Source organism: Euprymna scolopes, chromosome 22, assembly GCF_053919585.1.
Source record: "Euprymna scolopes isolate OS-2025 chromosome 22, ASM5391958v1, whole genome shotgun sequence".
Classification (NCBI taxonomy): Eukaryota; Metazoa; Mollusca; class Cephalopoda; order Sepiida; family Sepiolidae; genus Euprymna; species Euprymna scolopes.
In genome coordinates this window covers 119,551,996-119,564,992 of record NC_136503.1, presented here as the reverse complement: position 1 = coordinate 119,564,992, position 12,997 = coordinate 119,551,996, and the positions used below count along the sequence as shown (strand labels likewise).

The 12,997-nt window shown below is 32.4% G+C and overlaps 1 protein-coding gene across 1 annotated transcript; it reads right to left on the bottom strand.

Annotated features, from left to right (window-relative positions):
- Window positions 1-8,340: 8,340 nt before the first annotated feature.
- Window positions 8,341-8,724, bottom strand: LOC145243773 (uncharacterized). Its single transcript, XM_080106814.1, has one exon. It carries the CDS (start codon window positions 8,722-8,724, stop codon window positions 8,341-8,343), a length of 384 nt encoding a protein of 127 aa, XP_079962940.1.
- Window positions 8,725-12,997: the final 4,273 nt, after the last annotated feature.

Here is a 12,997-nt window from a genome sequence, read left to right as displayed (position 1 = left end):
TTTTATAACAGACACGTTGAATTATAATAGATTAATTTTTTTATATAGCAGACATGTGTAATAATAATAGATTACTTTTCTGTATGACAGACATGTTGAATTATAATAGATTACTTTTCTGTATAACAGAAATGTTGAATTATACTAGATTACTTTTTGTATAACAGCCATGTTGAATTATGCTAGATTATTTTTTTTATAACAGACACGTTGAATTATAATAGATTAATTTTTTTATATAGCAGACATGTATAATAATAATAGATTAATTTTTGTATAAAAGACATGTTGAGTTATAATAGATTACCTTTTCCCACTCACACGACGTTTTTATACAATAGAGTACCAGTTTTCATAACGATGCCTTTTTATTTTTATTTTTATAGACGGCTTGCTATTCATGGATGACCTGTGTTTTTATAATTGATTATCTGTTATTTATAAGAATTCATTGGTTTCACAGAAGGTGATCTGTTAGATATTTGCTTAATAAATGTCCTGTCCTTTTATAATATATGACATGTTTAATAATAGATGAACTGTTCGAAAATATATTGCCTAATTTTTTATAATTAAATACCAGTTGCTATAAAAAAGGTAATTCGTATGATTTTTTAACATACATGACGTCAACGCTGTAATTTATTTGATAATAAACGGCTATGTTGTTTTTTTTTTTACCAGATTGTGTTTTACTGACGTTCGCAAAATTATTCGTTTAATATTGCAAAATTATTCGTACGAAAGTGAAAAATTATTCGTACGATATTGAAAAATTGTTCGTACGATATTGCGAAAATATTCGTACAATATTGCGAAAATATTCGTACAATATTGCGAAAATATTCGTACAATATTGCGAAAATATTCGGACGAAAAACGATATTTTCATCGAAATGCGGACCGAACTTTAGAAAGTAAACATTTGATGTTCTGTAATTTGGTTAGTTGGAAACATTCTCTTATTGTTATAGATATACTATCACTGCTACCCGGCTCTGCCTGGAGCTATAAAAAAGCTGAATAAAATTTGTGAAATCGTGTAAAGTTATATTTTTTGTGATAAAAATAATGATGGATTCTGGTTAATCATTAATGGTAAATTAAAATAGCACACCAAAAAAGATATTAATATTAATGATTTAGTTAATATTCAACATCTCTGCGATTTAGGCACAGGTGAATGTATCATTCAGAGTGTCTGTAAAACCCACCCGAATCTTTTCCGGTTATAATAATGTGGATACCTTCAGTCATCGTTTGTATTAACTCGTTTTGCAGCGATGTCACTTTTTAAAAATTTTCGTGAAACTCAATTCTAAACGACAAATATAGGTGCAAGAGTAGGTTAGGTATGCTATCTTCTGCTGGCCAATATTTTAATAGGTTGGCATAATGTATACATTCGTTATCCATGCTTATGTTTGGTGCGCCTCTGATGTTTCAACATTTATATTACCACTATACACCTCGCACTACAACTGGAAACGGCTTGCAATACGCTTAGGTTTCTTCGTGGTGGACCAGCCATTGTTGTCACCGAGCTTATTCTGAGTAGTGCTCTACCCGTTTGCCTCGTCAAATGCAGATTGAACCCTGATTCGTCTAAGTATATTAATTAGGGACCTGGTCGCGTGCGAGTTATACGTCCTAACTCCCGGGCGTAATCAAACGATTAGTTTCTTTGTCCGCTCTGAGTTCCCTTTTGCCGGTATGATCTGGGTCTTTGTTACCGTAAGCTTCTGCTTGTTTATGAAACGGTAGATTGTACTTACGTGGTTATTCTTCTAAAAACGGGCGGGTTAATGCCTCTTGAGCTCCGTTAATATTATTGTATTCTCCTCCTTCACTAGGGATACTGTTTTCCTTCCTATTCGTTCTGTGATTACAGTTCTTCTACCAGATCTCAGCATTGTCTCTTGAGTTATACCGGTTGCCGACCCCACTATACCATTGCCTTCAGTGCCAAGAGTAGCTGTGTTGGTGTAGTATTTTCTTGCGCGTTATTGCCGCTTGGGCTAATGCGCATTATGGCACTTGCAACGGTACTCTTGACTTTCCTCAAACGTCTGGCTATCTAGCCATTATACCTCCCCGCATTACGTTATTCGGTTATTTGTTCATGTTCGCAGGGGGCGAACCTTGCAATGTCCGACGCTGTCGAGCATTAGATGTTGACCCTGGGCGGTTGAGTCCAAGGTAACACGACCGAGATTTCTAGATGCTTACTGGTAACTTTGCCTCGGTGGCTATTGGGTAATATTAGGTATGTTGAACATTTTAAATCAATTTGTACATTTTCATTCGATTCTAAATTTCGAGAATAAGTATTGTATTTTAAATTTGGCAAAATACGCAAACTAATAATATTACACGTTTAAATACTTTGCAAAAATTCAGTCCGTATTTCGATGAACAAACTCTAGAACGTCATATGCAAATAATTTTTTTAAAAATAAAAGTAAAATAATTATTTATATTCACAGCACAATATCTTCGTTTTTTCGTACCAATAATTTCGCAATATCATACGAACAGTTTTGCAATGTCGTATGAAAGTCTTGTTAACGTTTTTATATAATATCGTCACAATAATTTTGTTTTCTGCGATGTGTTGTGGTCAATAACATGCATTGAAATATCTCCATCTTTTTAATGAGAAAAGTTAGCGTCGTGTTCATCCCATCTGAATGTGTCGGCGTTTGCAAACCTTATTAGGCTAAGATTAGATTTCCTCGTGTCAGCCCTGATGACGTAGTTACAGTTAGGCAAGAGTTGTGTAATAACCACTAGACTCACTCTAACACTAAATTACTTATCAAAAGAAATGGTACAGTAAATGAAGATTGACGTGTTATTTCCGAGTTTCACTTCTCCTTAACAAGCCGCTACAACAACGAATATAAGTTTATTGCACCTTTAGTCAGGGGTAGAATCGATTTCCACGGTATTATAGAAAGTTAGTGTACAGTTATGATAGCCATAGATGGAGTGTCTAGACGACAGATAGGAGAATAGGGTGCACACATCTGTCCTTGTGGCTGTTTTGAATCACTGTCTGCTCCTCGAACATCTAAAGTTCTCCAAATAAAGTCTATAAAAAGTCAAGTTGAAATTAGTATGCCGTATAATCTCCATATATATAATAAAATAACTGCAGAAATTCCCCTCTCGACCAAATTATCATAGGTTTGCAACAACAGATGCCACATACGAATTCAATACTGGCTAATAGCCAGTATCTTATTAGCTTTCGTCCACCATTTTAACCACATTTAGTTGTGATATTAAAATACTACATTACATCCTACGAGCAACACCATCACTATCGCAACATATGTAGATGGAAGGAATCCTTATTTTTTCTCTACATATTTAGTACTACCACAGCTACCAGTTGACACTGGAAGGAATTCTACACATTCCACAGATTCTATTATAACACCGACCGTAAATGGTTCAGGAAAACAGATCTAACATAATCTTTCCAATTTTCTATTCATAAATAATAAAAGTTTTCTTGCGAAACTTCATCCATTCTGATTAGCTGAGCTCTAATAATTCTCATATTCCAGAATGCAATTATTCCCTTTATAAATGAATGGTTACTAAAATTTAAACATGGGGTCACTAACAAACGCATTATTTCGCCTGCCGTCAAGTTCATTTAATGTTAAGGGCATTACAGTCGTGTGTGTGTGTGTGTGTGTGTGTGTGTGTGTGTGTGTGTGTGTGTGTGTGTGTGTGTGTGCGTGCGTGCGTACGGTACAAATCACTTTATTATTTGATTTTCCGCTGTCGGACTGCTGTTAGCTATTATTCTATGAACTCCACACTCTGTAAAAAGGTTTCCTTTCCCTCTATCCCATTTCACTGCATGTATTTTACTCGCTTGTGTTTGTGTCTGTATGTTCGGTTAAAAATGTTCGGTTAAAAATGTTCGGTTAAATATGCCCCTCGAATAAAAACAAAACGCCTTTCGTTGGTAAAAAATTGAAAACATTACCAAAATGTTATCTACCTAATTTTAATTTCGCATTTAGTTATATCTTCAAAGATTCAACGATAAAATGATTCGACTATGTTTGTTTTGGTCACGTGACATGTACCACATGTGACACAAAGAAAATAGCTAACATTTCTACTTTCTTCAACAACTGTTTTATTTATTTATTAATTTTTTTATTTATTAATATTTTAATTTTTTTATTTATTTATTTTTTATTTATTAATTTTTTATTTATTAATTTTTTATTTATTAATTTTTTTATTTATTATTTTTATTTATTAATTTTTACCTCATTATTTTCTCGTAAGTTTTCGCTATGTCCATTTATGCGACATGACATTAGCTACTATTGTTTACATCTGAAAATAATTTTCGATTTCCGAATTTCACTTAAATAATGAAGAGGAACAGAAATGTTTACGAACGTTTTCATTACATATATTTCAATGCCATAATTTCTCTTAAAATACATGCGAGACAAGGATATTTTAACATTCTGCAGTATGCAAACGGCGGCTATTGTGAGGAAGCGATAACTTCAATTTCATTTTGGTCAAATACCACGGGAAATAAGTACAAACAATTTTTTTTTTCCGAACAGAAAATATTTGAAACCCAAAACGTTTATTGTATAATAACGTATCAATATTGATTGATTGTATTAATTAATTAATTGTAATTGTATTATATAATTAATTGTTATATTGTATAATAAATATCAATATTGATTGATTGTATTAATTAATTAATTGTAATTGTATTATATAATTAATTGTTATATTGTATAATAAATATCAATATTGATTGATTGTATTAATTGTATTAATTGTAATTGTATTATATAATCAATTGTTATATTGTATAATAACGTATCAATATTGATTGTATAAATTAATTAATTAATTGTAATTGTATTATATAATTAATTGTTATATTGTATAATAAATATCAATATTGATTGATTGTATTAATTAATTAATTGTAATTGTATTATATAATTAATTGTTATATTGTATAATAAATATCAATATTGATTGATTGTATTAATTGTATTAATTGTAATTGTATTATATAATCAATTGTTATATTGTATAATAACGTATCAATATTGATTGTATAAATTAATTGTATTAATTGTAATTGTATCATATAATTAATTGTTATATTGTATAATAACGTATCAATATTGATTGATTGTATTAATTAATTAATTGTAATTGTATTATATAATTAATTGTTATATTGTATAATAATATCAATATATAATTGATTGTATTAATTAATTGTATTATTCGAGTTAATACAATTTTAAAGATCAACGAAAAATAAATAATTTAAATGAAACAACCAATAATTAATTTAAATTAAACATTTACCGAATTAATACAACTTTAAAGGATTAACGACAAACATATAACTTAAACAACATCTTTCGAATTAATACAGCTTTGAAGGGTCAACGACAAATAAATATTTTAAATGAAACATCTTGTCAATTTATACAACTTTGAAGGGTCAATGAGAAATAGATAATTTAAATGAAACATTTTTCGAATTAATACAACTCTAAAGAGTCAACGCAAAATAAATAACTGAAATTAAATATTTGTCGAATTAACACAACGACAAATAAATAATTGAAATGAAAAATTTTCCAATTAATACAACTTTATAGGGCAATGACAAAGAAATAAATAAAAGTAAAATTTTTTCGAATTAATACATCTTTGAAGGGTCAACAACAAATAAATAATTTAAATGAAACATTTTTCGAATTAATACAACTTTCAAGGGTCAACAACAAATTAATAATAAAAGTAAAAATTTTTCGAATTAATACAATTTTGAAAGCTCAACGACAAATAAATAATTTAAATGAAACATTTTCCGATTTTAAACAACTTTGAAGGATCAACAAAAAATAATTTGCATGAAACATTTTCCGATTTTAAACAACTTTGAAGGATCAACAAAAAATAATTTGCATGAAACATTTTCCAATTTATACAACTTTGAAGGGTCAACGACAAACAAATAACTTAAATAAAACTTTGTCCGAATTAATACAACTTTGAAGGGTCAACAACAAATAAATAATTTAAATGAAACATTTTTCGAATTAATACAGTTTTGAAGGGTCAACAACACATGGATAATTTAAATGAACCATTTTTCTAATTAATACAACTTTGAAGGGTCAATGAGAAATAAATAATTTAAATGAACCATTTTTCGAATCGATACAACGCTGAAGAGTCAACGCAAAATAAATAACTTAAATTAAACATGTGTCGAATTAACACAACTATTATAGTCAACGACAAATAAATAATTGAAATGAAACATTTTTCCAATTAATACAACTTTAAAGGGCAATAACAAATAAATAAAAATAAACATTTTTCGAATTAATACAACTTTGAAGTGTCCACGGCACATAAGTAATTAAAATGAAATATTTTTCGAATTAAAAACACCTTTGAAGGATCAGCAGCAGAATATATTTACATGAAACATTTTTCCAGGTAATACAGTTTTGGTAAGGGTCAACGACAAAGAAATAATTTAAATGAAACAGTTTTCCAAGTTATACAAATTTGAAGGGCCAAAAACAAATAAATAATTTAAATGAAACATTTTTCGAATAAATACAATTTTGAAGTGTCAACGATAAATAAACAATTTAAGTGAAACATTTTCGAATAAATACAATTTTGAAGTGTCAACGATAAATAAACAATTTAAGTGAAACATTTTTCTAATTAATACAACTTTGAAGGTTCCACGCAAAATAAATATTTTAAATGAAACATTTTCCGAATTATTACAACTTTGAAGGGTCAACGAAAAATATATAGATGAGTAGCACACCTTTTCCTAGTCGATGAGGAATGGGCGAAGAGACTGACGATCTTGATGTAGTCTGAGTGCGTCCTCCAAGTTCCACTAAAGAATTCTGAGCGTTTTTTTTCACAACATGAGCATGGACAATCAAAATTCTGATGTTGAACTTAATTCAGCCGCTGACAGTTTCTTCCATTTATATCACAATGTGCGCTGTTAAGACTATTCTCAACTGTGCAAAAACTGAAAGGTCCCATTTCAAAAGGTATTTGCTCATAAACAACTGTAATTTAAACCTGCTCGACATGCATTCCTCTCTCCCACCAGTTCACGAGCAATTTCGGGTGAGTGACGTTAAAAAGAATGCTGTTCACTCTACACTCTGAAACAATAGAGAAGAGGGTTGGTTAGCTTATGTCCTAGGTGATGAGAGGAGACATTTACATTAGCTATCTCCCCCATCCACGGTGAGTTTTTTGCGGGCACGACAAAAAAATCCTGTACAAAAGTCCTCTGAAGCTATATACACTGTGATAGAATCACTAGTCTTGGTTTCGTCGGGGCCGCAACCTACTCGTTGGTGCAGTCTCTGAAGCACCAGGAGCACTGTGTGGCATCAGTCGGCTCAAGGCCCTGGGAGCCTTCTTGGCAATTGTATGCATGTTCTTGGGGGTGGTGTCGTTTCCAGCTCCAGCGTGCTTGGGAGTGGCAGAATCTCTAGCTGCGTTAGAAGCATGAGGGGTAGTTGGAAGGATCTCATAAGGGCTCAATGGTACGCCATAAAAATCTTTATTGCTGGACTTACATATGGGACTACCCGTTGGATTACTAGCATGGACTTCTGGCAGGGTGACAGGAGAGTCCTCTGACGCCCCTGGTATGGTGCTGACAGAGGCGTCTTCCAGCAGCCTGGTGACTGGTAGGAAGGACTCTATCACGTCTTCATTAGTTGTGGTTCTGAAAGGCTTGAATTTCCGAAGGTGTTGTCGGTTTCAGAGCGTAAGTCTCCCAGAGCCATCTATCTTGACCACATATTGGTGAAATTGTCTCACCTCCACAACGGTGCCTGTTCGTTCCCAGCGTTTAGGGTGATTTCCAGTTGGGTTTTGAATATACACGTGATCTCCCACGCTTAGAAGGGGCAAAGATCTTGTATGCTCGCTCCACTTTTCATGCTAATGGAAATTACGTTTTGCTAGTGCCTTCTCACTGTTTACAAGCGTTTCAGACCATGTGGGGTGGGGGCAGTACCGACCCATTGGAATCGGGATGGGATCTCTAATGGGTCATCCGAAAACTATAAGAGCAGGAGATGCCTTCGTCTCTGGGTCGATGGAGTTGCGGTATATTAGCATCGCCCGTTGAAACTTCTCCGCACTGATAGACCCTCCTGCTAAGGTGTTATTCATCAGCATTCGTTTGACAGTTTTGACTGCAATTTCTGCTCTGCAGTTGGCGTGAGGTTTGGCAACAGAGGTAAGGCGATGTTAGACTCCCCATGATCGGAGGAAATCCTGAGTCTTCCCAGCAGTGAACTGGGGTCCCCCGTCAGTTGTCAGCTCCTCAGGCACTCCGAAAGTCACGAACACTTCTCTTAGGCGCTTGATGAGGCCATCTGCGCCGTTCTCTGCTTGGAATACCATCGCCCAGTTGGAGTACCGGTCGACCACAACAACATAATCATGGTTGTTGTGTGTGAAGTAGTCGTTGGCGATCTTGTGAAACGGGTACTCCGGAGGTGCAGCATTAGAAGGTGGCTGCATAGCATTAGACTTTGCAATCCGATGGCAGTGGGTGCAATTGTCCCTGACACGTTGGATGTCGATGCTGATATTGGGCCAGTAAACCGAGTCAGCCGCGCGGGCACACATGAAGCTGATTCCCTGGTGGGCTGCATGCAGGGCTTCTCATATCTCTTGGCGTAATGTTGCCGGTACAGTGATGCAGTTGCCGGCAAGGATCACGCCATCAACGGTGCAAAGGCTGCTGGAGATGTGGTGGTACGGCCGGAGTGCGGTCCTTAGCTGTCGGCAGTCCAAAGGAAATTCGTCATGAATCAGTCGGTGTAATTCCTGTAGGTCTGCGTCCGAAGATGTAGCTTCCCGCACCATGTCCCAGGAAACCACATTAGTCACTGCATAAAGAGTGTTAGACATGGATGCGTGTATTCCATCATCGTCTCCAATATCTGCGGTGTCATCTGTGTTAGAAGCATCATCTGCGTGGCCGGCGGCAGCAGGTGGGTACCGGGAGGCAGCGTCAGGTCCCAGGTTCTTCTTTCCAGAGATGTGGATGACTTCAAAGTTGTAGGAGAGAGTCTTTTCCTTTAGATTCAACAGATGGCGATTGTCTATCTCCGCCAAGGAGCGGTCATTGAGTATCCCAACCAGCGGCTTGTGGTCGGTAGCCACAGTCAAGTCACGGCATCCGAGGATGTAATACCGTGTTTGGTGCAAGGCGTAGACAACAGCGAGAGCTTCTCCGTCAAATGGTACGAAACCGTCCTTGGATTTGTCTCACTGATGTGGCGTACGCAAACAAACATGGAAGGTAAGTGGACCAATTACTTATCAGAGTGTAGAGTGAACAGCATAGATGAGTAGCACACCTTTCCCTAGTCGATGAGGAATGGGCGAAGAGACTGACGATCTTGATGTAGTCTGAGTGCCTCCTCCAAGTTCCACTAAAGAATGCTGTTCACTCTACACTCTGAAACAATAGAGAAGAGGGTTGGTTAGCTTATGTCCTAGGTGATGAGAGGAGACATTTACATTAGCTAATATATAACTCAAATTCAACATTTTTCGAATTAATACAACTCTGAAGTATCAAGGACAAATAAATAATTTAAATGAAACATTTTTTCGAATTAATACAACTTTGAAAGCTAAACAACAAATAAGTAATTTAAATGAAACATTGTTCGAATTAATACAAATGTTAAGGGTCAACGACACATAAATAACCTTACTTAAACATTTTTCGAATTAATACAATTTTGAAGGGTCAATGAGAAATAAATAATTTCAATGAAACATTTTTCGAATTAATACAACTTTGAAGGGTCAACGACAAATACATGAATAAAAGTAAACATTTTTCCAGGTAATACTATTTTGGTAAGGGTCAACGACAAATAAATAATTCAAATGAAATATTTTTTCAAATTAAAACACCTTTGAAGGATCAACAACAAAATATAATTTAGATGAAATATTTTTCCAGGTAATACAATTTTGGTAAGGGTCAACGACAAATAAAAATATTTAAATGAAACATTTTTCAAACTTATACAACTTTGAAGGGTAAACGACAAAAAAATAATTTAAATGAAACATTTTTAGAATTTATACAATTTTAAATGGTTAACGAGAAATAAATAATTTAAATGAGACATTTTTCCAATTAATACAACTTTGAAGGGCCAAAAAACAAATAAATAATTTAAATTAAACATTTTTCCAATTAATACAATTTTGAAGGCTCAACGACAAATAAATAATTTAAATGAAACATTTGTCGAGTTTATACAACTTTGAAGGGTCAACACCAAATTAATATTTAAAATTAAAATCTTTTCGAATTAATACATATTTGAAAGATCAACAACAAATAAATAATTTAAAGTAAACATTTTTCGAATAATGACAACTTTGAAGGATCATTAAGAAATAACTAAATTTAATGAAACTTTTTTCGAATTCATACAATTTTGAAGGGTCACCGGCTAATAAAAAATTTAAATGAAACTTTTTCGAATTAAAAAAATTTTGAAGGTCAGCAACAACAAAAAATTAATGAAACATTTTTCGAATTAATACAACTCTGAAGGGTCAACGACAAATAAATAATTTAAATGAACCATTTATCGAATTTATACAACTTGTAATGGTACACAACAAATAATTTGAATTAAACATTTTTCGAATTAATTCAATTTTAAAGGGTCAACGGCAAATAAATAATTTTAATTAAACATTTTTCGAATTAATAAAACTTTGACCGGTTAACACCAAATAAATAATTTAAATGAAACATTTTTCGATTTAATACAACTTTGAAGGTTCAACAACAAATAAATAATCTAAATGAAACATTGTTCTAACTTATACAACTTTGAAGGTTTAACAATAATTAAATAATTTAAATGAAACATTTTTCAATTAATACAACTTTTAAGGGTCAACGACAAATAAATACATTTAATGAAACTGCTTTTGAATTAAAACAACTTTGGAGAGTCAACGACAAATAAATAATTTAAATCAAACATTTTTCTAATTAATACAATTTTGAAGGTTCAACACCAAATAAATAATTTAAATTAAGCATTTTTCGAATTAATACAACTTTGATGGGTCAATGACAAATAAATAAATAAAATGAAACATTGTTCGAATTAAAACAACATTGGATTTTTTTCGAAATATTTTTTGATTTGAATTAAAATTTTGTTACCTGTTAAAGTGTCAGTCAAATGTTTGCGTAAGAAAATATAATTGTATAGAAATAATTTTGAAATAAAGCAACATCGGATTTTTATGAAATGATTTTTTTTTCGAACAAATAAATAAACTAAATGATACAACATTCGAATTAAAGCATAATTGAAGGGTCGACAAAAAGGAAGCGCCTCTGGGCGACAGTTTAGTGAAACGCACCAAACAAAGATGGGCGCCGTACGCATACTTCAGAAGTTCCATATTATTTTCAATAAAAATCCAGATGCTAAATTAATTCATTTTTTAAAAACCTATCTTACAACATTTTTACATTCTTTTTCAATTTGTTTCTTCTGTCTGAATTATCATTAGACTCTGACTTTGTTGGTTCAATCTCTGAACAGTTTTCCTTTTAATTTTTCCATTAATTTCCTCATGATAAAACACTATACTTACATAGAAAAATAGAAAAAAGAAAATCGGTTACATTTTGGAATTTACAATATTTCCCTATGCGTTCTCATGTACATGTCAATAGTAAAATTTAGCCCTCATTCCCCCGCCCCCTAAGAAAAAAACGGGCAGCGAACTTGCGTTGATTGACTTCAACGAATGCACCATTTTAATTTAATTTTCACAATTCACTGGCGTCTGTAATAACCATTAACATGTCTCAAAATATTGTGTATCCACAAGTATTTAGTACATAAACATAATAAACATACATTTTGTCTTTTTTTTCCTTGTTTGTTTTCTATTTAAACAAACTGAACCACATTAACGCGTGGTCGGGTACAGCTATTCTATATTAGTATGATCAAACAACATCATTTGTGTTGTTCTCTGCTAGGGTAACTAGGTACTGATTATTTATAAATATGCTGGAGATATAAGCTATTAATGAAACGTAAATTAATTGACAAATCCTTTTTTTAACATTGTGTATTTTTATCAACGTTGTTTCCCATCATAGTTTAACAAATAATAGTAATTAAGTCATAATGGAAAATGGAAATGTTTATATTCTAACCGAGAGAAAGGTTTTTATGAAAAACTTGTGTCACGACGACGAAAATGACATTATCTATCAGAATAAAAATGTTATTAAAACAATATATACACAGGTTACAGTAGGCAGTTCATGAAATAGTTTAGTTTATATTATTATTATTATTATTATTATTATTATTATTGTATAGTAGTTTACGTTTTTTATATTTTATTTCGATTTTCTTCATTAAACATGAGGAAAATTTAAATATTCAAGCTATATCTTAACACTTTCACCGTTTCTAACACGAAAACCTTTTGAAAATTAGAAAATAATTTGTCACGTGACTCTGTTTAAGCTAATTCTGTTCATTTTTCGTTATATTTGCAAGCGTTTCAATTTCAATGAGAATTACTTTGATTTCCTTACAAATCAATAATCAAATAATTCCAATTTTAGATCTTGATAAAAATGTACGATCCCCCTTTATTAACCAATTAGATATGTCATTATATCTAGGTTTCGTATTATTAAAGACTATAGTGTAGTACCTTTTCAAATAATTTCCCTCTCCCTCTCTCTCTCTCTCTCTCTCTTGAAACTTCTGACTCTTTTTGACACTAGGTATTTTTCCCTATCCATCCTCTGAAGAAGAATGTTATTACTTTCACAAATATATTTAATTGGATATCATTCCTCTACATTTACCAC